Source organism: Ascaphus truei, chromosome 2 (assembly GCF_040206685.1).
Source record: "Ascaphus truei isolate aAscTru1 chromosome 2, aAscTru1.hap1, whole genome shotgun sequence".
Classification (NCBI taxonomy): domain Eukaryota; kingdom Metazoa; phylum Chordata; class Amphibia; order Anura; family Ascaphidae; genus Ascaphus; species Ascaphus truei.
The window spans coordinates 109,940,532-109,968,488 of NC_134484.1; the positions used below are offsets into that span (position 1 = coordinate 109,940,532).

At 42.8% G+C, this 27,957-nt stretch overlaps 1 protein-coding gene across 10 annotated transcripts in view; it reads left to right on the forward strand.

The window, feature by feature from the left end:
• Positions 1–27,957, forward strand: part of NSMAF (neutral sphingomyelinase activation associated factor) — an 85,035-nt gene that overhangs the window by 51,397 nt on the left and 5,681 nt on the right. For 8 of the 10 annotated variants that reach the window (XR_012798216.1, XR_012798210.1, XM_075584060.1 and 5 more), the window contains 14 exons: positions 1,574–1,653; positions 2,027–2,117; positions 3,505–3,568; positions 3,840–3,891; positions 3,971–4,091; positions 4,250–4,381; positions 17,075–17,117; positions 19,472–19,641; positions 20,312–20,423; positions 21,104–21,162; positions 22,608–22,675; positions 24,526–24,593; positions 25,331–25,454; positions 26,911–26,994. Coding sequence is in view for 8 of the 10 variants with exons in the window: in XM_075584060.1 (XP_075440175.1) it covers positions 1,574–1,653; positions 2,027–2,117; positions 3,505–3,568; positions 3,840–3,891; positions 3,971–4,091; positions 4,250–4,381; positions 17,075–17,117; positions 19,472–19,641; positions 20,312–20,423; positions 21,104–21,162; positions 22,608–22,675; positions 24,526–24,593; positions 25,331–25,454; positions 26,911–26,994 (1,268 nt within the window). In the remaining 2 variants the exon portion in view is untranslated. The remainder of the gene's footprint in view (positions 1–1,573; positions 1,654–2,026; positions 2,118–3,504; positions 3,569–3,839; positions 3,892–3,970; positions 4,092–4,249; positions 4,382–17,074; positions 17,118–19,471; positions 19,642–20,311; positions 20,424–21,103; positions 21,163–22,607; positions 22,676–24,525; positions 24,594–25,330; positions 25,455–26,910; positions 26,995–27,957) is intronic. The other 2 variants (XM_075584061.1, XM_075584067.1) reach the window with 2 other exon arrangements.

Sequence of the window (27,957 nt, forward strand, 5' to 3'; positions counted from 1 at the left end):
CCCCCCCCCCCCCTTTGTTTAGGACCAACATTTCCCTTAGAAATTCTAACATGTTTTGCTGCAGCTGATACAAAGTGTCGCCTTTTCGCTCTCCGAGCAATAAATGCAGCTAGAGAGTACAACTACATGTGATATAGAATGAATTATTGCTCGTACAATTCCATAGAGTTTATAAAATTCAGCATGAGTATTGTAAAAATGTGTGGGCAGTTGATGGGAGTATCTATAGATATTTGAGATCTAAGTCTCCGAGCTTCCCGCCCTCCTTCCTCCCAAACTCAATAGATCTGAGTCAAACCAAACTATCTTGAGCTATGAGGCCGAAATGAACCAAAACCTTGTTTCTGCCTCCGATTGAAGTTTAGGTCCCGCACTCTCATACGCCCCCCAGGGATGTCGTCCACTTTCCGCCCCTTGTATGTTGCCCACTTGACCCCCTCCCCCCCACCTCTTGGTATGTCGCTTACTCCCCCCCCCCCCCCTTATGTTGCATTCTTCTCCCCCCACCCCCCAGTATGTCGCGCTCACTTTCCTCCCCCCGTATGTCACGGTCTTTCCTCCCCCCCGTATGTCACGGTCTTTCCTCCCCAGGTATGTCACGGTCTTTCCTTCCCCCGTATGTTGCGCGCTCTTTCCTTCCCCCGTATGTCGCGCGCTCTTTCCTTCCCCCGTATGTCGCGCGCTCTTTCCTTCCCCCGTATGTCGCGCGCTCTTTCCTTCCCCCCCGTATGTCGCGCGCTCTTTCCTTCCCCCCCGTATGTCGCGCGCTCTTTCCTTCCCCCCGTATGTCGCGCGCTCTTTCCTTCCCCCCGTATGTCGCGCGCTCTTTCCTTCCCCACGTATGTCGCGCGCTCTTTCCTTCCCCCCGTATGTCGCGCGCTCTTTCCTTCCCCCCGTATGTCGCGCGTTCTTTCCTTCCCCCGTATGTCGCGCGTTCTTTCCTTCCCCCGTATGTCGCGCGCTCTTTCCTTCCCCCGTATGTCGCGCGCTCTTTCCTTCCCCCGTATGTCGCGCGCTCTTTCCTTCCCCCGTATGTCGCGCGCTCTTTCCTTCCCCCGTATGTCGCGCGCTCTTTCCTTCCCCCGTATGTCGCGCGCTCTTTCCTTCCCCCGTATGTCGCGCGCTCTTTCCTTCCCCCGTATGTCGCGCGCTCTTTCCTTCCCCCGTATGTCGCGCGCTCTTTCCTTCCCCCGTATGTCGCGCGCTCTTTCCTTCCCCCGTATGTCGCGCGCTCTTTCCTTCCCCCGTATGTCGCGCGCTCTCCTCCCCCCCCCCGTATGTCGCGCTCTTTTTCGCCCACCCACCGTACACGCTCTTTCCAACTACAGCACCCCCAATATGACTCTCTGTCCCCCCCCCACCGTATGTGCTCTCTTTCCCACTACAGCACCCCCAATATGACTCTCTGTCCCCCCCCCCCACTTCCTTTCCCCATGTGTCTCCTTCCTCCACTCTACAGGACCTCCTGATTTGACATGCTGTACAAAAAAGACAAATACAGCCAGGAGGGATTACAGTTTAATGTTTAACCCTTCATGAATTTGAAATTAAAATATTCCTCCTTTTTTTGCAGATTTAACTATTCCAGAAACGTTCCGAGACCTTAGTAAACCAGTTGGAGCACTAAATAAAGAAAGACTAGAAAGGTTATTGGTATGTACTTTTTCATGGTCAACACGTGTGAGATCTTCAGACAAACCTGTGAGAGAGGTTACTCTACCCCCAATGCAATGAGGCAGAACTATGTATACATATGTATCTACTATACATGAATACATGCTTTATGTGGTATCATTTCTATTAAATGTTAGGAAAACAAAAGCACGTGCCTGGTTTTAGAAATGTTTCTATATGTCAAGGTTTGCAGTGCTAATAATTTAAAAACATATATGTCGCTGGCTTCCATTACAGATGTAGAAGACGTCATTGCTCCCATTAACGCGAGTTAAAAACTGAAAAAAAAGTACACTTGTTGGTGTGCATACTTGATGTCATTTTTTCTCTCTCTCAAATATATACATTACAGAAACGTTATCATGACATGCCAGAACCAAAATTTATCTACGGAAGCCACTACTCCTCACCGGGCTATGTTTTGTTCTACTTGGTTAGAGTTGGTAAGATGCTTTCCTTCAATGTCCTATGGATTTCTTTGACTTTGCTTTCTTCTGCATAGCAGGCGTTGTATCTGTTTTTTGTATGGGGGGGAAGAAATTCGTTTTTTCAAGGCTTGCCATTGTGAACCAGACATCGGTAAAGAATAATATTTGAAAGTACCTCACATACCAGATCACTTACATGAGCAGCCGCATTGTATTCTGTTATGTGCAGTATTGCATATAAATACAGTACAATACAAACGCTGGATATGTGTTTCTGGCATGGTCACCACCACTTTGGAGCTTCTCTCGTGCAAAGTAATAATGATGTAAAAAAGTAACCAAAAGATACTTTTTGTCGTCACGAGGTTATAGGCACACACAAAGTAAGTTATTAGGCAGCACCCTAATCTAAAATGAAGAAATTAGCATGTAACTTTTTTATATATGTGCTAAATTATTGAAGGAGTGTGTCAGTTGGACTTTCACATGTATATGAGAATAGCACATTGCTTAGCAGCAAGTGGCAGTAGCATCCTAGCAGCCTTGGCTAGGCTGTTCAAACAGCCCAGTGCCTCAGATAATCAGCAGTGATTGCTCCAGTTTCTTGAATTATTTTTATTTTTTTAACGTTCCATTATTTTCTAAAAGATTTGACATTCTTGGTACTGTCTCAACTTCTTGTCTGACAAAGGGCTCCGTCCAGCCCCGAAATGTTGCATGTCTTAATGCTTCCCAGAATACAAATGTGAAATTTGACTGTAACATCTATTTTCAAGTCTTATTAGAAGCATTACTTAAGGGTATAAAATGAGTATTGACTCATTACCTACTACTATGCCACATATCTGCCATAATTCATTGCTTCATTTGAGTTCTAGAATACATTATTAAGAATGTATAGAGAAATATTGATAAATGTATTTCTTGGATATACCAACAGTTGTATTTTTGACTACTTGCTTTTTTTGAAAGTCTAATAGCTTAATTAAGGAAGAGGTTATGTGCCTGACCTACCAAGATGAAATATATCTTCATGGAATTGTACAGTTCTTTATGCAGGACTTAGCTGGTAAACAGATGGACATGTTGAATATATTCACCCACCACTTAATGAATTAATTTGCTTAGGTTGAAAGTCACTGTTTTTGCTGCAACTTAAAGTTGTTAAAAACATCAGTCAAGGTTACATTGTAGGAAACCTTCACTGGAAGTTAAGTCAAAAGCCAACAACAAGAGAGATATAAAAAATCGACCATCAGAACTGCAGCATTGTAGGGCTAAATAGTTTGTTTACTGAGACCAAACATGATATTTGTATTGTTTCTGGCACTGCTGTTTTGCAGTACACTTTAATATTTCTGTAATTTGGAATACTCTCCACCTGTGTTTCTCATTTTCGCAGCGCCTGAGTACATGCTGTGCATACAGAATGGAAAGTTTGATCATGCAGATAGGATGTTCAACAGGTTGGTGAAAATCTATCTCTATATATAGAAGTGCAGGAACTATTTTTGGGTCTGGGTGTTATATATACAAAATCCGTAACATGCATGGTGTAAAAATGTATAAACCATGGGGGTGGGAGGAAGGAAAGGTTGCAGCACCCCTTGTTCCAGCTTCCCTGCTTACAGTAGATATGTTTATTGATATATGTATATATTCTGCAAATATAGTTCTACTCTGAAACCAAGACGAAAATAAAATAAAACACACGTGTCATTTACTTTGTGTGTTTAGTGTTGGTGAAACCTGGAGGAACTGCCTTGAAGGGGTCACTGACTTTAAGGAGGTAATTAATTTCTTTACAATAGCGCTGCACAGACTTGCTTTCACTGTCACACTTACAGACAGATTTGTCCTTTTCCCAGTTAATTCCTGAGTTTTATGGGAATGATTGTGGCTTCCTGGTCAACAGTTTGAAGCTCGAACTGGGCAAACGACAAGGAGGAAATCTAGTGGATGATGTTGAACTTCCTTCCTGGGCATCGGGTAAGAGAATCGGAACACATTTTGTTCTTGCAAGAAATTGTGTCGTGCACCAAAGCAACTTGATTTTTGCATTGAATCCGGTGTTAGTCTGTTTCCCATGCTTGTTGATCTGTTGTATTCTCACATTTTTTTTTTCTTTTAATTTCCTTATTCGTTAGATCCCGCAGATTTTCTACAGAAAAGCAGAGAAGCCTTAGAAAGTCATTATGTGTCTGAACATCTCCATGAGTGGATTGACTTAATATTTGGTTATAAACAGAAAGGTAGCGAAGCTGTTGCTGCCAACAATGGTAAGCCAGAAACATCATTCATTTTGTAAAGCAATGTGTGTTGCTTGAATGATAAGGGTCCCGAGTTAAATTCCCCAGAAGAAAATAGAACAGGAGCATGTACTTTATAGATCACCACTATACTGTTTTATAATACATTTTTTTTACCTTCATTTTATATAGCGCTTTTCTCTCAATGGTTCTCAAAGCGCTTCACAATTACAGTATAGTGCGCGGTACGCAGCAGATAGGGATTTTTACAGACACCGTTCCTACCCAGATGAGTTTGCAATCTGTTTCTGGTGCCTGAGGCACAGGGAAATAAATTGATGACCAAGATCACAAGGAGCTGACACCGGGAATTTGGGAATTGAACCAGGTTCCCCTGATTCACACTCAGTATCATTGTGTTATAGAGTCAGTGTCTTTACTGACTGAGCCTCTCTTTCGGTCAGATTTTATATACACGTTGAACATAGAAATACATATATACAGTACCTCAACAGTGGGACCTACAGTAAGGACATTTATAAAGTTCCTGTCTCTTACATGCCCTGCAAAGCAGAGTAATGTCTTTCATGTGAATCTTGGTGATGTCGTACAAACAATTCTATAATGCTGGCCAGCGATGGAGAGGGTAACCTTGCTGGAGCTCTTGTTGTGCTATAGCAAATGAAAGTTGCAATCCTGACTTTGCAGAATGATTCCTCCTAACTACGTTATCTAGCCAAGTAACTCACAGACAGGTGATACCTGCGTTTCTGGTACTCGGCTGATCCAGTTCTCAGGTACTTGCTCACACAGATACCTCTGCTTTGTGGGCCAGTCCTCCTCTTTCAGTCTCTCAGTACAGCACCACTCTAGATCTCCAATCTGCCTCATGGAACACAGTCTTTTTTTTTCTCCTTGCTTGAGTTCTTTCCTTTTGACCCCCATGTTCTTGTAACGCTGCATCGCCATGGCAATCTGGCATCAAACGACGGCGCTGCTTTGCCATGATAACGCGACAGATGAGCGGGACACATTAAGAGGCCGAGTACCGGCACCTTATATGTAACAAAGAAGTGTATGTGTATTTGTTTATAAGTATTTATATTTTTATAAAATGTTTTACCAGTAAGTAGTGCATTGAGTTACCTTTCGTATTAAAGTATGTCCTGAGCACAGAGTTATGATGACATGGTTACATTAGGTGAACAGGGATATACATTATGTATAAAGACATAGCATGAACATTCTAACATATTTTTACGTTTAGGCATATGACACAGTTGCAGACCAGATTAAAATGTGAGAGGTTTAGTTTTGAAAGACCTTAGACTGGTGCTGGGTGTGAGAGTTTCGGGTAGACTGTTCCAGTTGTGAGGTGCACAGTAAGAGAAGGATGTGCGGACGGATACTTTGTTGAACCTTGAGACCGCGAACAATCGTTTGGAGTCAGATCTCAGATAAGTGCTGCATGTGGTAGGGGTGAGGAGCTTGTTCAGATGGGTAGCTTGCCCAGAAAGTATTTGAAGGCAAGACAGGAAAGATGAATTTTGCGCCTAGACTCAAGTGATGGCCAATCTAGTACTTTGAGCATTTTGCAATGATGTGTGTTGTAGTTGCATTGGAGGACAAAACTGCATATTTAATTGTAGAGGGTATCAAGTTTGCCAAGGTGAGTTTGGAGTGCCGTGCCATATACAATGTCCCCATAGTCTATAATTGGCATCTGCTGTGCGATGCGCTTTTTAACCAGCAGACTTGGGGAGGATTTGTTCCTATATAGTACACCTAGTTTGGCATAGGTTTTGGATATCAGGGTATCAATGTGCAAATCAAATGTTAAATGGGACTCAAACCATAAGCCCAAATATTTGAACCTAGTAACAGGGGCTAGGATAGTATTAGAGTTGGTTCTGAGCTCCTTCATTGGAAGCTTTATAAATTTGGCCTTGGTTCCAAATTCCATTGTTAGTCTTGTCGGTGTTTAAAAACAGCTTGTTTTGGGAAATCCAATTTTCAAGTCTCAAAAAAAAATCATATTGAAGTGACATTCAGGGTCAGTGAGGCCAAGGCTGTGTGCATATAGGATTGTGTAATCCGCATACATGTGTATTGAAGTTCCCTTACAAGCTGTAGGATGATCATTGATGAAGACTGAGAAGAGTAGGGGCCCCAGAACAGAGCCTTGCAGGTCACCGCAGGTGATATCCAAAGGGTTGGAGTTAGTGCCCGAGAGAGACACATGTTGGGATCTACCTGATGGGTAGGAATGAAACCAGTTTAAAGCATGTTTCCCTATTCCAGAGCATTGAAGTTTGTTTAGCAAGATAAAATGATCAACAGTTTCAAAAGCCTTTGCCAAATTTAGGAATATTGTACCCGTAAGTTGTTTCATTCCACACTGGATCTCATTGCAAACTTTTAGGAGGGTAGTTACTGTGGAGTGTTTGGGGCGAAATTCAGATTGGATTTGGCAAGGGAAACGTATTTATTTATAAAATGTTTTACCAGGAAGTAATACATTGAGTTACCTCTTGTTTTCAAGTATGTCCTGGGCACAGAGTTATAATGACAAATACATGGTTACAGATACATAGTTACAATGAGTGAAAAGGGTTATACAGTACATTATATACAAGACATTGTATGCACAGTTAAAGATAAAATAAGTTATAGGCGTATTTAATTCGTTACAGACCAGATTAAAATGTGAGACAGCTTTAGTTTTGAAAGAACTTAGACTGGTGGCGGAAGCGAGAGTCTCCGGTAGACTGCTCCAGTTGTGGGGTGCACGATAAGAGAAGGAGGTGCGGCCGGATACTTTGTTGAACCTTGGGACCATGAACAGTCTTTTGGAGTCAGATCTCGGATGATAAGTGCTGCATGTAGTAAGGGCGAGGAGCCTGTGCAGATAGGCGGGTAGCTTGCCCAGAAATTATTTGAAGGGAAGACAGGAGAGAGATGAAATTTGCTCCTAGACCAGCGTTTCCCAAATGGTGGGCACCGAGCCACGGCACCAAAATTGCCGGGTCGCAGCGAGGCTGGCCGCGAGGTGTCTCCCGTCCCCCGGCACCAAAATTGCCGGGTCGCTGCGAGGCTGGCCGCGCGGTGTCTCCCGTCCCTGGCACCAAAATTGCCGGGTCGCAGCGAGGCTGGCCGCGCGGTGTCTCCCGTCCCCCACCCCCCGCTCAAGTTAAAAAAATGGCGGTGATTCCCCCCGCGGTCCCACAAGCAGGGCCCGCTCCCTTCCTCCCCCCCGCTCCCTTCCTCCCCCCCGCTCCCTTCCTCCCCCCCGCTCCCTTCCTCCCCCCCGCTCCCTTCCTCCCCCCCGCTCCCTTCCTCCCCCCCGCTCCCTTCCTCTCCCCCGCTCCCTTCCTCTCCCCCGCTCCCTTCCTCTCCCCCGCTCCCTTCCTCTCCCCCGCTCCCTTCCTCTCCCCCGCTCCCTTCCTCTCCCCCGCTCCCTTCCTCCCCCCCCGCTCCCTTCCTCCCCCCCCGCTCCCTTCCTCCCCCCTGCTCCCAACGTGGGACGGAGGAGGAAGTACCAGCTCCTCTGCGGCCCGCACGTTATGTGGGACGGAGGGGGAAGTACAAGCTCCTACTGCGGCCAGCTTCCCCCCGCGGCCAGCTTCCCCAAGCGGCCAGCTTCCCGAGCTCACCTCCCATGGCACCCCCTCCGAGCCCATCTCCCGTGCCCCCAAGCCCACCTCCCATCCCGGGCTGCAGGGGATATCGGGGGCAGCAGGGGAAAGCGTCCGGCGGCAAGGTAAGTCACCCCACCCAGTCACTGTCACCCAGTGACTCTCCCACCCAGTCACTGTCTCCCACCCACCCAGTCACTGTCACCCACACAGTCACTGCCTCCCACCCACGTGTCCCTGGCCCCCTCCCTCCCACCCAAGTGTCCCTGGCCCCCCTCCCTCCCACCCAAGTGTCACTGGCCCCCCTCCCATCCACCCAAGTGTCCCTGGCCCCCCTCCCACCCACCCAAGTGTCCCTGGCCAACCCCTCCCACCCCCCAAATGTGTCCATGGCCCCCCTCCGACCCACCCAAGTGTCCCTGGCCCCCTCCTCCCACCCACCTAGTCCCTGGCCCCCACCCACCCAGTCCCTGGCCCCCTCCTCCCACCTACCCACCCACCCATCCAGTCCCTGGCCCACTCCTCCCACCCACCCATCCAGTCCCTGGCCCCCTCCTCCAATCCCACCCACCCAGTCCCTGGCCCCCTCCTCCAATCCCACCCACCCAGTCCCTGGCCCCCTCCAATCCCACCCACCCACCCAGTCCCTGGCCCCCTCCAATACCACCCACCCCCTGGCCCCCTCCAATACCACCCACCCACCCCCTGGCCCCCTGTCACGAAACAGAAGTTCAAAAATAACTGGGTCACGGAAAAAAAAGTTTGGGAAACCCTGTCCTAGACTCAAGTGGTGATCTATCTAGTTCTTTGAGCGTTTCGCAGTGGTGTGTGGTGTAATTGCATTGGAGGACAAAGCAGCATATTGAGTTGTAGAGGGTATCAAGTTTGCTAAGCTGAGTTTGGGGTGCCGTGCCGTATACTATGTCCCCATAGTCTATAATTGGCATCAGCACCTGCTGTGCGATATGCTTTCTGAACAGCAAACTTGGGGAGGATTTGTTCCTATACTGTATAGCACACCTAGTTTGGCATAGGTTTTGGATGTCAGGGTATTGGTCTTGCTATAGTAATGGCTTAATTGGGAGTGAACACATATATATATACAGTGCTCGACAAATAATGATAACAACTCGCCCGTTGCGAGTGGATTTAGGCCACTGGCGATCCGTGCTGCGGCTCTATTAATTCCCCTGCTCGCGCCAAAATTTTCAATTTTTTTTTTTTAAATAAATAAAAAATTCCTCTCCCTGATTGGTCTGACGTGGGGAAGAGGACCGGCTGGCAGCTCTGGGTCAGCCTCTCTCTCCCCCCTCCCCTGCCCACGATCCCCGCTTGCTGCCAGGGGCTCTCACTTCCGTCCCCAGCGCGCGCGCGCAAGCAAAGTTGACTGCTGGATCCAGCGCGTCCCCGTCCGGCCACGTTTCCCATGCGGATGTCCCCCGCATGCCCCCACATACTAAATTTCCCCCCCAATGCCCCCAGATGTCACCCGCAGACCTCGATGTCGCCCGCAGGCCCAGATACCCACATACCTCTGGTGAGTGGGACTCCCGGCTCCGTTTCTTGTAGTGTGTGTGTGGTGTGTGTGGTGTGTGTGGTGTCTGTGTGTGAGAGCTGGGGCTGCTATATCACGGGAGGCTGCGGTGTGCCGGGCCCGATCAGGTACCGGGGGAAGGGGGGACGCTCACTTACACCATCCCCTGCAGAGCTGCGGCGGCTATTCCGGGAGGCTGCAGTGGGCCGGGACCGAGCAGGTACCGGGGGGGAGGGGACGCACACCACCCTCTGCCGGACCGGGAGGCTGCAGTGGGCCGGGCCCGAGCAGGTACCGGGGGGGAGGGGACGCACACCACCCTCTGCCGGACCGGGAGGCTGCGGTGGGCCGGGCCCGAGCAGGTACCGGGGGGGAGGGGACGCACACTTACACTCGGTGCCACCAGCGCCATGTCGGGCTGCCGGGTCCCAGATCTATTCCCCCCTGCAGCAGGCGCCTCGCTCCGCTCTTGCTGCGGCCTCCCGTTTAGGCCGCGCGGGGCGGGCGATGTGCAGGAGAGGTGAACGGTGATGCAAGGGTGGAGTGAACGGAGGTAAGGGGGGGGGGAGGGTGAATGGAGGTAAGGGGGGGGGGTGAACGGAGGTAAGGGGGGGGGGTGAACGGAGGTAAGAGGGGGGGTGAACGGAGTTGGGGGAGGAGGGGGGGGTGAATAGAGATGCAAGGGGGAGACAGGCTGGACTGGGGAGAGAGCAGAGAGAGAGACAGGCTGGAGTGGGGAGAGGACTGAGAGAGAGACGGGGGGGGGGGAGAAGAGAGAGACAGGCTGGGGGGGGGGGGGGGCTAAATGCTCCCAGGCAGTCAGTCGCCCACCCAGTCAGTCACCTACCTACCCAGTCAGTCACCCATCCAGTCAGTCAGTCACCTACCCACCCAGTCACCTACCAAAGTCAGTCACCTACCCACCCACCCACCCAGTCAGTTAGTCACCTACCCACCCACCCACCCAGTCAGTTAGTCACCTACCTACCCACCTACCTACCCAGCCAGTCATCCCCCCAACCAGTCAGTCAGTCACCTACCCACCCAGTCAGTCACCTACCAAAGTCAGTCAGTGACCTACCCACCCACCCAGTCAGTCAGTCACCTAACCACCCACCCATTCACCCACCCAGTCAGTCACCCACCCACCACCCACTCACCCAGTCAGTCACCTACCCACCACCCACCCAGTCAGTCACCTACCCACTCACCCAGTCAGTCACCCACCACCCACCCAGTCAGTCACCCACCCAGTCAGTCACCTACCCACCCACCCAGTCAGTCACCCACCCACCACCCACCCAGTCAGTCACCTACCCACCACCCACCCAGTCAGTCACCTACCCACTCACCCAGTCAGTCACCCACCACCCACCCAGTCAGTCACCCACCCACTCAGTCACCCATCCACTCAGTCAGTAAGTCACCCCCCCACCCAGTCAGTCATAAAGTCAGTAATACCCCCCCACCCAGTCAGTCATACCCCCCCCACACCCAGTCAGTCATACCCCCCCCCACCCAGTCAGTCATACCCCCCCCCACCCAGTCAGTCATACCCCCCCACCCACCCAGTCAGTCATACCCCCCACCCAGTCAGTAAAATGTCAGTCATCCCACCCCCTGCCCAGTCGCCAAGTCACCCAGTCACCCCACCCAGTCAGACAGTCAGTAATCCCCACCCCCCCCAATCACCCCACCGAGTCACCCCACCCCCCCCAATCACCCCACCGAGTCACCCCACCCAGTCAACCCATCCCCCCAATCACCCCACCCAGTCAACCCATCCCCCCAATCACCCCACCCAGTCAACCCATCCCCCCACAGTCACCCTCTCTCCATCTCTCACCCTCTCTCCGTCTCTCACCCTCTCTCCGTCTCTCACCCTCTCTCCGTCTCTCACCCTCTCTCCGTCTCTCACCCTCTCTCCGTCTCTCACCCTCTCTCCGTCTCTCACCCTCTCTCCGTCTCTCACCCTCTCTCCGTCTCTCACCCTCTCTCCGTCTCTCACCCTCTCTCCGTCTCTCACCCTCTCTCCGTCTCTCACCCTCTCTCCGTCTCTCACCCTCTCTCCGTCTCTCACCCTCTCTCCGTCTCTCACCCTCTCTCCGTCTCTCACCCTCTCTCCGTCTCTCACCCTCTCTCCGTCTCACACCCTCTCTCCGTCTCACACCCTCTCTCCGTCTCACACCCTCTCTCCGTCTCACACCCTCTCTCCGTCTCACACCCTCTCTCCGTCTCACACCCTCTCTCCGTCTCACACCCTCTCTCCGTCTCACACCCTCTCTCCGTCTCACACCCTCTCTCCGTCTCACACCCTCTCTCCGTCTCACACCCTCTCTCCGTCTCACACCCTCTCTCTCCGTCTCTCTCACCCTCTCTCTCCGTCTCTCTCACCCTCTCTCTCCGTCTCTCTCACCCTCTCTCTCCGTCTCTCTCACCCTCTCTCTCCGTCTCTCTCACCCTCTCTCTCCGTCTCTCTCACCCTCTCTCTCCGTCTGTCTCACCCTCTCTCTGTCTCACCCTCTCTCTGTCTCACCCTCTCTCTGTCTCACCCTCTCTCTGTCTCACCCTCTCTCTGTCTCACCCTCTCTCTGTCTCACCCTCTCTCTGTCTCACCCTCCATAACATTGCGGGAATGAGGTACCTGGACATTGTGGGTCTGCGGATCAGGTAAGATCCCAGGCGGGATTGCTGCTTTAAATATTGTAAAGCGGGGGCATCCAGGCACTAGTTAAGGGGTGCAGGAAACTAGTCCTTCACATCTGGCTTTTTTTTCTAGATTCGACATTTATACACACACACACACACAAGGACTAATTGTAGTATAATGTAATACAATAAATAAACTTATGTCAAAAACGAATGTTCTTACTAGGAATTTATTCAATTTATTTCATTTATGGTTTTTTTAAATGCGGGTCTGGGGGCGGGATTAGAGGCGGGGTTGGGGGTGGGACTAGAGGCGGGGTTGGGGCGGGACTAGGTGGCGAGTAGATTTTTTGGTTCGGCGAGTAGATTTTTGGGTGATTTGTCAAGCACTAATATATATATATATATATATATATATATATATATATATATATATATATATATATATATATATATATATATATATATATATATATATATATATATATATATATATATATAATCAAAGGCTCCTTACCAGGCAGACCAGGGAATCCAAAGCAGGCACAGCAAGGAAGAGACAGCACACTTGTTAGCAAAAAGAATTGTATTAGTGAAGCAGGCACAAAACACCAACGTTTCGGTCCTAAAAACAGGACCTTTATCAAGGGAGTGCTTGGTCCTGTTTTTAGGACCGAAACGTTGGTGTTTTGTGCCTGCTTCACTAATACAATTCTTTTTGCTAACAAGTGTGCTGTCTCTTCCTTGCTGTGCCTGCTTTGGATTCCCTGGATTCTCTGGTCTGCCTGGTAAGGAGCCTTTGATTATATTCATTCATATGGGACTAAGCACCTGTCTTCATCTGTATTTGTGTGCCATCTGCTCTGTTATATATATATATATATATATATATATATATATATATATATATATATATATATATATATATATATATATATATATATATATATATATATATATATATATGTGTATGTGTATGACACACAGATGAAAAGAACATAGACAATCCCCTTAGTAGCACTCTAAATTACACCTAAACTAATCTATAAGATAAAGATGGTTAAAAAGAAACAGATGCTCCGCCAATTCAGAAAAAATGAACAAGATTTTATTGATTCAACAACAAGACACACTAACTTAAAAACATAAAAATACTAAAGACAGCCTATGAAAATATATATGTATCAAAAATATAAAGAGAGGACTACTAATCAAACACTTTCAGTATTACAAAGAGAAAAAAAACAAAACTAAAATGTGTCTAAATAAAGTTTAAATAATGACAACAAAGTAGTTTAGTCTAACATAATAGGCAATACAAAATATATTCCCACTGACATATGCATGAAAGAATAATAAATCATTGCGTTGGAAAAAGTATATAGTCAATGACCCAGTATATAGCCAGGAAAAATTAGTATGTATACCAAAAACAGAGGGGAAAAAAAGAGATAAAGCAACCAGGGAAAAATAATATAACAATAATAATAGTTATACCCTGAACAGCATTTCCCCAAAATGAAATCAATGAGAACTGATGCAGCAAATAAAGAAAAATATGACTAATAAAGACATATTGGCAAACAGAGTCATACATATTGAAAACACCACAAAGTGCAGCACTGCAAGGACAGGTAATGCCCAAACAGTAAGAGGAGGGTAATACTCAGCTGCAGCTAGATTGTGTAGAGTTTGTGTCCATATTGATTGTACAGGATGTGTTTCCAAAGTCTGCTTATAACAGGAACAAAAAATAAAGTCCAAAATGCTGCATCAGATCCATCATAAGTCCCTCAGAATAGAAGATTACATAAAGGCTGTAGTAAAGTAAACACTCAACATGTTTCACCCGTGAGTGGGCTTCTTCCTGGAGTGGTAAAATTTAAAGTGAAGGCGTGCAGTGTTTTATAGATGGTAAAGTAATTAGTTCCAGCTTTGTTCTTATTTTCCTGTCCAATTAAAGCTACCTGCTAAATTGAGCTGCGTCACACACACCAGTGCAAGCAATATTGTAATCATTTCAGGCAGAGCTTCAAATTAAGCCCATATATTTGCACTGGTGTGTATGAAAATAACAACTTCACAGCACAAAAAGTGACAGCTTGCAAGTATATAGATAGCTATGGTTTTGTAACAAACATCTCTCCCCAAAAAGACCGTGGTGCAGCTACAGACATAAAAATCAGCAGCACCGTTTTTCTTTTGCATCTCTGGAAATGCAAACAGCATCATTTTGCACAAAATCAGGAATAAAATGCAGCATGAAGTAGTTTAAAGTATATTAATACAACTTTAAAGATCTAGTTTTATCCAGTTACTACTAGTCATCATTGTAATTATACCAATAATACTAAACTAACAATATTATTCTCTGACATAGTCTGAAAACATAGACACACTTTAGCAATCGAAGCATAAATACAGAAACCAAAAAAATCTGTGTAGATGGTATTTCCATCAATACTATGGTTCTGAAGCAAGGATTATGCTGAAGCAGACGTCATGGGTGATGTATTAAATGACGTCACTAGCAGATCATATCAGAGACTGGTGCAATGGGAGGTATCAATTCATTTACCAAAGAATTTTATAGTCCAAGCAAAAATACAGAAACCAAGGAATCTGTATAGGAGATGTTTCCATAGATGCTGTGATTCTGACGCAAGGGTTATGCTGAAGCAGACGTCATAGGTAATGTATTAGATGACGTCGCTAGCAGATCATATCAAGGACTGGTGCAGTTGGATGGAATCAATTCATTTGCCAATGCACTGACAAAGCAAAGATATATATATATATATATATATATATATATATATATATATATATATATATATATATATATATATATATATATATATATATATATATATAGTGGTTGACAAATCACCAAAAACTCTACTCGCCACACAAAAAAATCTACTCGCTACCTAGTACCAAACGTGTGCTGCTTGGGCCAATATTTACTCGCCCGGGGGTTAAATCCACTCGCCCGGGGCGAGCAAATGTATAGGTTTGTCGAACACTGTATATATATATATATATATATATATATATATATTTCTATTTCTATTTTGCACAGTTCCAAATTGAGTCTCTAATCCATAATCCTTCATCCAGGTATGGAATCATATGGTTCTACAGAGAACCTTTTTATTACAATTATTTTATTATATAAAATAATGCATTATATGTTCTGAAATACCTCCATTTGTGACTTATAACTATTATAAGTCACATTATTATAACAATGTATAACTATTTCCCCAAACATTTATACAGTAATATAATGGGGTCTCAAACCTAACACTATCTTCAACTATATTCCACATGAAAAAATATTTGTAATCTTGTTGACGCCTCTGCGTTAGATGTTTCTGTATTTTTGTAGCTTTGTGCAAGCCACGTCAATCCATGTGAAGCGATGTTTTTAGCAGACCATTTGCTTTGTTTAGCATACCATGCTATTTTTGTCTGTGCAATATTAGTGGGCAAAAAAACTATCTGCTAATGCCACACATTTTTGATTTCTTCATGAGTACTTTCATATCTTCTTTAGTGTAATGCCGCTGCTTTAACCTCGCCAATGAACTTAATGGAAAGGCACACATAAATTTAGGGTTGCCAGGTGTCCAGTATTAAACCAGACTGTCCTGTATTTGGACACTGTCAAGTAAAAAAATGAGAGGTAATACTGGCCATGTATGTGTCCGGTATTGCCTCTCTGGACATAGTCCTGACCAGCTTGGGGAGCCGCATGATTTCCCTAAGCAGGGAGAGAACGGGGTTGTTGCTAGGGGGCTGGGCAGCTTCCACCATCCATTACTAGCAAGGGTTTAAAAGGCAGGAAAGGGAACGGTTTCTCTTGCTCTCTCTGGTTTGCATTCAGACTACATGTGCGGGTCCCTGCTTCTTAGTGACACCAGGGCATGCAGGCAATTTGTGCATGTCCCAGATGCATAGGGACCGCCGGTAACTATGTCGACTTCTATAGACTTATATGGACTTTCATCCGCTTCGAAACCTGAAGTTTGGCCTAAGGAAAAGCCTATACTTTACAAAGAAAGTCTTGTAATCACCTCTGCACGCATCGCCTACAGCACTCATAAAATGTTGCCTTTTTGTTTCCATCCTGGAATTGTGATGGAAACATGGTATGCTTGCTCAAAGTTCAAAAAGCCAATATGTTTTTACTTGTGAATAAATGGGTGGAAAAAGAAAGCCTGTGCCAATAGTGCCACGCATCAAAAATGGCCCTATGTTTTTCCTAAAGCCTAATATTTTTACATGATTTAGTGCTACTGTTATGGCTTTCAATCTTAAGGTATCTGGTAGCAGCAGTGCTTCGAGTAGCATTTTATCTAATGATATTTAAGTCAAATGGGATCTTTTGCTGCAGTTCTCTTTTAGGGGTGTGATATTCCTTTTTTTTTTTTTTTTCTTTTTTTTTTTTTTTAAACTAATTTTCACTTTTATTAAAGTAATTACAATGTAAATGTCATTTTATATTAATTTGAGATTGCCCAAATCTGAGGTGCAACTAGATCATTGCTGCGGTGGCATGCAAGCCTGTTCAACATTAAAGAATAGTGCTACGGGTATCGAATAACTAATGGTTCTTCACCCATCTAATTTGGTTTGTTACCGGGTATTTTTCCATACTGTACTTTTTGCACCAAGTTATCCCGTAGTACCGATCAGAAGTAAGAAGAAAATGGAGGCAAGACTCCACAGTATAATTCTTGATGACTAATTTCTCTATAGTGATCTCAATTAGGATTCGATGCATAGAAATAAATATTCTCTTATAGCTTAGGCATTTGTTTCCCCTCTTACATTTTGGTATATTTTTGTATTTTAACCAATTCTGTTTACATTACTTTCATATTTTCTCATCCTATTTAGTGTTCCATCCGGTCACATATGAGGGAGAAGTTGACTTGAACAGGTACTAGAATTATATATTTTCGTGTGTGTGTCTATAGAATATGGTGCTTCATCATATGGAATCTAGAGGCTCAAAATTAAGGAGATTGGCAATGCCCCATGATCCAGTTAGTCCATGTATTGCTCAAGTGTCTACCAGTGATTTTTTTAAAAAATGGTAAGTGACTGAAAGCTAAAGAAATGATGATCACGTTGAGTGCTCTTTGACTAAGCCCCTGACAATCTGAAATCTACTTTAAATATTAACGCTGTGAGTCAGTGCATGAACGGGCTTTAACCTCTCTTGGGCTAAATCGATTTTATTTTTTAAATTGTGAAGAATTTTGTAGACCATTTTAGGGACCTGCAAAATAGTTGTTCATATAATACATTTTTACGTCCTTGCGGACTCCTATGTTAGGATGCCTTTTGTGCTGCCAAGTCCTCACCGGTCCATTCTTAAACTCCATTCAGTTAAATTTCTGAAGAAATATCATATTGCTAAATTAAAAACCTGTAGTTAACCTACTGTACATATGAAGAAGAGATTTGTGAGGTTTTAGACGCTCATGTCAAAATAATTGTCGATCTTGTTTAATCTGACTTCATCACAGTCTTAAGTTATAGTTTTCTTTGTCACCTACCCGGTTACAAAAATCATAGAAAGGAACTGAATGGTGCAATTGCGAATGTCGAAATTGGTATGTTCCAGTAACGTCTCTTTTTTTTAAATTTGCTTATGACAAATGTTAGGCAATATACAGTGGGGAGAAAAGTTTGTGAACCACTTAGGATTTTCACATATTTTGAGCATAAAATGTTATTAGATCTTAATCAAAGTCCTAATAATAGATAAAAATAACCTGATCAAACAAATGACACAAAAACATGATACTTTTTCAACACTTTTTTATCCACAAATTATTCAACATTCAATATCCATGTGTGAAAAGGTATGTGAACCTTTAGATTCAGTACTCATTGAGCACCAATATCCTCAACTAAGCATTTCCTGTAACTGCTGGTCAGTCTCACATCGGTTTTGAGGAATTTTGACCCATTCCTCCTTACAGAACTGCTTCAACTCAGTGACATTTGAGGTCTTCCTTGCATAGACAACTTGCTTCAGGTCCTGCCACAACATTTCGATGGTGTTTAGGTCTGGACTTTGAGTAGGCCATTCTAAAATGCAGAATTTCTTCTTCTACAGCCATTCTTTCGTAGATCTGCTTGTATGTGTAGGATCATGGTGTATGTGTATGGCTACATGACCCACTTTTGGTTCAACTTTAGCTCATGGACGGATGGCCTAACATTCTCCACTAGAATCTTCTGATACAATGCAGAATTCATGGTAGTGTCAATGATGGCAAGCCGTCCAGGTCCCGAGGAAGCAAAGCAGCCCCAAACCATCACACCCCCCACCTCCAAGTTTAATGTTTGGGATGGGGTTCTTCTGTTCAAACGCAGTGGTTTGGTTTTCGCCAAACATAACGTTTCTCATTGAGGCCAAAAAGTTCTACCTTTGACTCATCTGTTCAGAGAACATTGTTCCTGAAGTTTTGTGGATCATCTATGTGCTCTTTGGCGAAAGTCAGACGGCAGCAATGTTCTTTTTAGAGAGCAGTGGTTTCTTCCTTGCTGTCCTTCCTTGAACACCATTCTTGCTCAGTTTTTTTTTTCTGATCATTGAGTCATAAACATTCACATTCGCCAAGGTGACAGTGGCCTACAGATCTTTGGATGTTCCTCTGAGGTTCTTTGTGACTTCCTGTATGATTTGCTGATTTGTTCTTGGAGAGATTTTGGTAGCAAAACCGCTCCGGGGTGACTGGTCTTGAACGTTCTCCATTTGTCTGACAGTGGATTGGTGGAGGCCCATATCTTTAGATATGGTTTGGTAACCCTTTCTAGACTGAGCATCAATAACTGCTTTTCTGAGGTCCTCAGAGATTTATTTTGATCATGGCATGATGTGTTCACACACACCTGTATGATGAAGCCCAAACACACAAAGTTTCTGATCTTTATATAGGATGGGGCCTCCTAACTCCCACCTGTAGATCTGCCTAATTATTTAAACACCTGATTCTAAAGATCCCCTTTAATTTAGCTGATAAGAGTTGCACTTATTTTTGCACATACCCTGACTCTTGGTACTCATTGTTTGTCTAATTCATACATAATTTTGTTTCAAAAGACATGGAATTGGTTAATATAAACCCGATTGGATATTTAAGAAAAGACTGGTTTTGATTCATGGAGGTTATTATGGAAAAACTATTGAATTTCCATAATTATCATTGAGATTCACAAACTTTCTCTCGCCACGAAGTATGTCATTTTCATTTTTCACTTGCCATGTTTATTTTTAAGCATTCAGGACCCTGATCAGAAAATCGCTTTGTTAACTCAAATCTTGGAATTTGGTCAGACCCCAACACAACTTTTTACTAAACCTCATCCAAAAAGAATTGCTTCAAAGTTGAGGAATTTTTCGTGGTCGTCCAGTCGTCATACGTCCATGGTTGAGTCACCAAGTAAAGGCAAGTGAAGTCTGTGACCTATTTTGTGATTCAGATGTATCCCTGTTACATTGACCCTAGTCATCATCGAGCATATGCCAATAGAACGCTAAATATCATTGAGCTTCCATAAGATTCAATGACTGTGTTGGAATAGTAGGGTATGTCTCATTTCAGTATACAGTAATACACCTGAAAGAGTACTGAAGTTGGCCACGTTTAGAAGGGGATCAAATTCTGCAACTTTCTAGTGTAGTGTAAAAAAATTTGCTTCGTCTATTTATTGTCAACTCCATAAAACATAGTTTGAGCCAACCACCTTCATGACTAAAATAATTCCCAAAAATATATTATTCAGTGTGTAAACAATCATTTGAGAGCTTAAATTAATCAAATCAACCTACTTTATGATCTGTAAATAAACAGAAGTTGAGGGAGTGCACATTACATATTGTAATGCAATGATTTCTAAAGTGTGTATTCAAAAAGTAAAAGGCTGATGCCATGTTTTGGGGTCACATTGTCTACCTACTGTACATGACAGCTTGATAATTATACAAATTTATTATCATTACTATTGTAAGTTCCAAAATGTAAAAGCCTCACCTGAGCACCTCCCAATGTACAGCTCTTTGACTGCCTGGTGACGCCTTGATACTATGCTTTTTTTAATGGGTATGTTTGTTTCTAGTAGTTTCCCTCAGCGAGGAATCTTTTGAAGATCTGACAGAAGAAAGTAAGACACTTGCGTGGAGCAGCATCACAAAGCTCCAGATAGAAACTGGGCACAAGAGTCACAAAGAGTAAGTTCATAATTTGGTTACATTATTTTATTTTGTGGTGAACATTCAGGAAACAGAGTGTTTATATTACGTTTGCAGTGGCTATTGTTTCTTCTTATGCAAATTAGCATGTACATTTCAAGTACATGTTGCATAGGCCTGTTTTGTTTGTATCATTTTTAGTATTCTTCTTTGTAATCATGAGCTAACTACTGCAACATTGCTCTCAACAGAATTCTGCTCTTCAGTTATTGATTGTTGAGCCGGATGCATTAGAATTATTAAAGATCAAAGGCCTAACAGCAAAATACACTGACCATTATGATGGAATGTGTATAGTGCTTTTCTCTAAGGCAGGGGTTCTCAACTCCAGGGCTGAAGACCCTCCAACAGCTCAGGTTTTCAGGATATCTCTGCTTCAGCACTGGTGGCTTAGGCGTCCTGTGCTGAAGCTGGGGTATCCTGAAAACCTGACCTGTTGGGAGGTCTTGAAGACTGGAGTTAAGAACCCCTGCTCAAAGGTCTAGTTCAGGAATTATACCTTTTTGTAAATGAGTAAAAATGCTGTAGTGATTCCAAATGTGCTGTGGTTTGTACCAGGGTTGTCAAAGAAAACGTATTTTACAGCAGCATTTCTCAGAAATGTGAATTACTTTCAGTGAATGCACATGTTTAGAGGTTTGTTTTCTTCTATTCAACAGGGCTGTTACTGGCATCGCTGTGTCTTCCAACGGGTCTTCAGTCTTCACAACATCCCAAGGTTTGATTTCACTCTTAAATTATAATTGCTATTATTATAATATAATATAATTCCAATTGTTATTTCAATACCACTTCAGTGTGCTAGACATTTTTAGAATGGTTTCTGTTTGAAAGCGTAACGCCATTTGTTTCAGTGACTGAAGTATTTGTGTACTTTGTACATGGGCAAGCTAATTATATAAATACCATTGGTCTTTGCGCTACTTTGCTGCATGTTTTAATATGAGGTTTACAGCAGGAGTCCCCACAGAACGCCCATCTTGATTAAACTCATATAATGTCCGTATCTTGCCCCCTGAGCATATCCTGCTATTTTGGGGGGATTTGTTTGGTGTTAAGTCAGGGTTTTCTTAATCTTGAACGTCTGTGGTTACCATGGTAACCTGTAGCCTGCTCTGGGGGGGAGTGTTCTTTAACCTCCAAAATGCTTAATATTTGTTACGCTTATCTCCTGAACGGAGCACCAGATTTTTAAAGTAAAAATGGCATTGATTAGGACAAGAAGAGGGAGTAAGTAAAGACAATGGGAGGAAAAATGTCAGCGCGGATTGCTGCTTTATTTGGTTCCTATCTGCAATTGCAAAAACCTGTCGTTCATTGCTTTTAAACAAGTCTTCTTACAAATATGTTCCCATTTCACCTTTAGTACAAATTATACTTTGTCTATCCTTTTTGAAATGGGGTCTTCTTTAACTCTGACATGTTATTACACAATACTTGAGGTGTTGCATGCTGTGCAACAGCTGCATTACAGTTGGTACATGACTGTATGGGTCTGTTCTCGTTAAATCTGCTTCCAGTCGCTTCCCTGTATTAAATCAGTCTTACAGTAACTAATACTGGAGAAATATAGATATATTGTAGGTTGTGATCTGTTTTATAAACTCGTTATTCTATGAAGACCTCTCATGTTGGTCCATTAACATGCATCAGAGCCCTCGAGGTCTGCAATTCGTCAACTAAATCTGCTCAAAAGAATAGAGGCTCCCCTAGAAAACTGAAAAAAAAAAATGGCATGACGTTGCCCGATTGTCATAACAGCCTCTAGCGGGTCAGACTGCAAGCCCTTGTGACATTAAAGGAACAGCACTAGGGCAGTGAAAAGGTTTACAGTACTCTGGACAAATGATATCGCACCGGACAGTGCAAAATATGTGACCATAAACAAGTGGAAGTAAGCGTGGGCTGCCATATAGGAAAGGGATTCCTGCTTCTGCACACCTGGTGCATGTTCTATACTGGAGCACACTGTTTTCTTTTCTAAGCTATGAAATTGTTAACACGTTGTTACTGATAGTTTATTTGAATAGGACTGAACAATTGTTAACAATTTCCCAATGTTGTGACCAGACCCCACCAACTGACTATTGTATTTCCCTGGCTGTATTTTGTGTGGATATACTATTCATTGCAAATATTCGTTTCTTTTGTCCTGTGTTACAGATTCAACATTGAAGATGTTCTCTAGGGATCAAAAATCTATTCAAAGGAGTTTCTCTTTCTCCAATATGGTGAGGGGAATTTAGATGATTTTTATGGAAAGTATACAAGGCTTCTTAAAATGCATAACATTACCAGATGAAAGACCCTGAGAGATTTGAAAGCTTGTAACATATAAACGACATGTTGGTCCAATAAAAAGCATCATGCCACCTACTCCTTCTCCCTCCTTTGTTACTACATCGAAGAAAGGACCCACATGGCTACCAACCCTTCTTTGCTAACTTAGAATTCATACAGGAATTTCAGTGACATCACAGGTAATGCAGTGTGCTTGGTTGACCAAAGATACAGGTTAAAAAATGTCCTCTGCTATAGGCACTGGATTTTTGGAGAAAATCCCTTTTAACTGCATAGTGTTGTCAATTCAATAACTGTCCCATTTCTTTGTGCTTTATGTGGAAATTATGCTGTAATTTTTTTGTTTTCCCTCAGTCTGAAAATTTTACAATTGTGCTTGCAATATAATCAATTATATATAAAGCCACCAACAAGTCAGAGCAGTACAATTAAAAAAGATGCTATTCTTTGCCAGCAGTACTACTTTTTGCCCTTGGTAACATACATGTACAGTATTTTGTTCTAACTCACCAGTTCCTCCTACTTGGAATAAGATATGACATATTTAAGAAAATAGATAATCAAGTAGTTTTCTATGAAATAATCCACAAACATGGTTTAATATTTTAGAGATGGTAGAAAATGACAAAAGGTTGATATCGTTCTGGTAATTAAAGTGAATGGGAAAGTTTGTGTCAGATTTAGGTTGGGCTTTTATTTAGGGGTATACTTGTGTTCTTAATTTGCAATATATTGTGTTGTTCATAGACTGTCCACTGTTTCGCTTCTAGATATGCACACGAACAGTGGAAGTTAAAATGAGCTCTAGCCTTGAGTGAAAAAAAAATTAAATACAGTACAACTCAAGTAGCACTTGGCCATATTAATCTCCATTCAAACATGTTTACAAAACTGTAGTCGGCCTTCGCAAGATTGATATTTCAGATGTCTGTGGCAGTATCTGATTAGAAACAATTGAATATAAAAAGTTTCACGGGCTGCTCATAATTGATTCTTAAATCTGTAGTTTTTTTTTTAAATTTAGAACAATTTTATGTCCATTCTAAATGTGTTTTTTCTATAAAATTTTAATTTACTTAAATTTAAGGTTCATCTTTGCCTCAAGCAGCAAATATTTCTACCTGCTCCATTATATAATCACATTTAAAGTGTGTTTCCATACGAAGGTATGTGCTGTTGCAGTACTGTATAACCCTCCTTGAAGATGGTCTCTACAACATCTATTAGGGAATATGTATTAAGTGACTGCAGGTTGACCCTATGACAAATCAGAAATGGAACCCATGACTAAGTTATATATGAGTTTTAATCACGTCAGGGTATTTCAGTAAGGGATAAATATTCACCAGCTTATCATATATTATGTAACCTTAAAATCTTTCTGATTCCAAGTTTCACTGTTTTCAATAGAAAACAATTTAGGATTAAATGTTTAGAATTTATTTATTTTTTCCATGCAGTTTTGTTTTTTGTATTAGTTCTTACTTACTTGCATTGCACAAGACCAAAGTGTGGTAATCCTATTCCTGATTTTGAATATAGAAACAAAAGGTTATTAATGACCAGGAGTAGGTCACACATACAAAGCATTGTTTACAGATGCGGCCATTCAAGCTGTTTTATGGTAACTCCCAGTTCAACTCAATGGGAATTTTCAGCCGAAAACGGCTGCATCGGACTATACAGAATCGCTTTTCCTGTTTGCTTAAATGTATAACATGACATGTTTGGAGAAGCTTGTAAAGCTCTGTATTACAGTTTTATTTTTGTTTCTTCTTAGGCATTGTCTTCCTGTGTCGTCCTACCTGAAGATACCACTGTCATATGCTCCTCATGGGACAACAATGTGTGTGTATCAAACACAATAATCACTACTTTTCTTGCATTATGGTTACAGCATATCCTATGCTTTCATGCGTGCCTTGTTTACACCAACTCTGTCAGCATAAATAACCAACTACAGGAAGTGAAATAAATAATAACTAGACTTCCCCCGCGTAGTTAAAATGAAAGTTGTGATACATAAACACTCATTTTACTTTTGTCAGTCTTGGCCCTTGAAGTTCCTTTGACCACAGACTGGGCTATTCTTAATGTTGATATATTGGATAACTAAAATGGATACCGCCCTCACAGGTCATCTATGTGTACTACACTTTAGTGAGGACAATGAGTGCACTACGTTTATTAAGCAGCAGACCACGCTGATTACCATTTAAGAAGAAAAATATATATATTTTATTGTGCATTGTATTTTTTTTTTTTTTTTACATTCAGAAATATCTTCTTTCTAATGCTGTTTTTATTTTTAAAATCTAATGCTCCATTCAAGAGATGTGTATTTGAAATATTAGGTGTCTTATTTGTCACCCCATGGCCAAGTGCAGTCTAGAGATTAGGAAAGTCATCATTTTAACGTTTTCTTTATTTTTTAAAGAGCAGGACGTGTTCAGGGGGCAAGATGCTAAACATAAAATGTTTCATATCAGAGCCCTTGTGTTGTAGACCTCTTCAATACAAAACTAAAGGTAGGTTTTATTTCGAGCATTATTCGACTTCAACTTTGCCTTTTTCTTTGCTCCCAGATATTTTTATTCCATTGCATTTGGAAGAACTCAACACACATTGATGGGGCACGACGATGCTGTTAGCAAAGTCCGCTGGCAGAACGACAGGCTATGCACTGCGTCCTGGGATTCTACTGTGAAGGTCTGTACTGTACAGTATGTGAGGTTAAGGTGATTAACACCCCGCTTTACTCCACTTACTGTAGGAAAGTAACGGGTTTATATATATATATATATATATATATATATATATATATATATTTTTTAAGGAATTTTATAAATTATAAGAAGCCATAATACATACTTGTGAAATAAATTCACTAAAGTCACTCTTCAGCCCTTATCTGGCTAAAGTTGTCCTTAGTTATGCTTAACATTTAAACCGAAGGAATTGCCTGATTTGTAGTATGATGCATGCATTTATATTTACATGTTTTGGTGTCTCTGTAAAGTGGTTTTTGAACTTCTGTTGCAGAACATTTATTTAAAATAGAAATTAAAGAGTTAGATATTGGGAAAGGAAGAAAATCGTGTGTGGGGAGGGGGGTTTACAGTTCCATCGCCTACTAGATAACTGTTAAATGGGTAATACAAAAAAAAATCGGATAGTCTTTTCTAGTTCTCATATACAGTGAGGACTTCCTTTTTGTCCTCCACTCTAAAGATAATATACAGTCCCTACACTAGTATTCAGAGATCCAATTGACAGGTGGTTGCAGTACTTCACATGTGAGTGAGGCAGAAGATAAGTTTATCAACCAGGTTTGCAAAGATTTTCTGCACTTCTTCCCCAGCTTCTTTCAGGAACTCCTGACCGCGACTGCTATGTTCTAAAATGAGAACTTGGTCCTCGCGTCGGACTTAGTCTCTGCACGGCAGACTTTCCTAGCTTCCAAGCGAAGCTGGTTGCCCTGCTATTTGGGACAAAAGTCCAGAGCAACATCCAATGTGACAAAATTACACAGTGAAATACCTATATATCTCTTGAAAAGGGGGTGATTTAGTTAACCCTTTGGCCAACGCGTATAAGCCTGCGAGCCACTTTCAAGGATTTTAATCAGTTGGTGTTAGGACCTGCGATGATATGGTCATGCCTTGAAAGTGGTTCGCAGGCTTATACGCTTTGGCTAAAGGGTTAACTAAATGACCCCTTTTTTTCAAGATATATATATATATATATATATATATATATATATATGTATTTCACTGTGTAATTTTGTCACATTGGATGTTGCTCTGGACTTGTGTTTCTTGTTTATACAATTAGCCACGCCCAGTAGCACTCCTTTACACACACCACACACACCCACACACACCACACGTGTAATATGTGGTAATTTTGGGGGGGTTCTGAGAGCTTGCTGGGTATCTGTGTATTTGCTCTGCTATTTGGGATAGAGCAACTTTGAAAAGCTCGTCCTAGCTTCATCGACTCAAGCCACAAAATCGTCTGGTTTGCCCTGAGCCATGTTCAGCATGGAGGAAGGAGGAGTGACCAATCATCTTGTGATATTCATTTTTTGGGGTGAGAAATGATTAACCTTTGTGGTTGGATCTCTGGAGTCATATCCGTTCCTTTGGTAACCTTTGTTTTTCAGGTGTGGAGTTGTGTTCCTGCTAATGTGTCAGTAACAAAGAAAAACGACTTTCAGTTGCTGGCAGAGTTAGAGCATGATGCCGGTGTGAGTATGAAAGTGGGGTTTAGTACTTTTATAATGGGAGAAAAACAATTAAAAGTATAAATACTTGTCGACAGAAATATTAAAAGTATTATTCCACAGATGTAGCAGAATTCTGAATTTGTAATTTAATTCTTTAAACTGACTAGAATAAAATCCAGGTTTTGTGAGGGGAAACCAATAAACCATCTTCTAGATTTTTCTTGTTAGTGTTTCAATCCTTATTAACACAAAACCTTTAGAAATTGCAATTATGCTTTTATATAAAATATATGGAAAGAGGGATTCAACAATAAAACCTGAAATTCCTAGTATGTTAAGTACATGAATATACAAGGATTGTTGGGGATATTCTCATAAAAATATAACCCATACCCAAGCTTCTGACAGACCCATGGGATACTGGGGTTTATGGAACTTAGCAGGATATCCTCTCCATAGGAAAGTAATCAGCGGGCACTGCTTGGACAAAAAATGACAAGAAGGCTGGACTGTGCAAAAAATATAAAAGCCTTTATTGGTTCCAGGCAAACATGGATAAAAAAGGGGAGGAGTCCCCCCTCAGCGCTCTGACTTTGACAAAGTCCCTGTGCGGACGAAACGCGTCAGAGCGCTGAGGGGGGACTCCTTCTCCCCTTTTTTATCCATGTTTGCCGGGAACCAATAAAGTCTTTAATATTTTTTGCACAGTCCAGCCTTCTTGCCATTTTTTGTCCAAGCAGTGCCCGCTGATTACTTTCCTATGGAGAGGATATCCTGCTACTTTATTGCTCACAAGCCTGGAGCACGCCAACTGGAACAGACCAATGAAAGAACTGAGTAAGTTTATTTCTTATTCTTAAGCACCCCAGGGGAACAGCCACTTTTAGTGCACTATTTATACATTTGAGGGGTCCCTAGCAGGTTACTTAACCTACTGGGTCAACCCTCTGTATGTTGCCAGGCTGCTCCCATACTAGGGGAGAG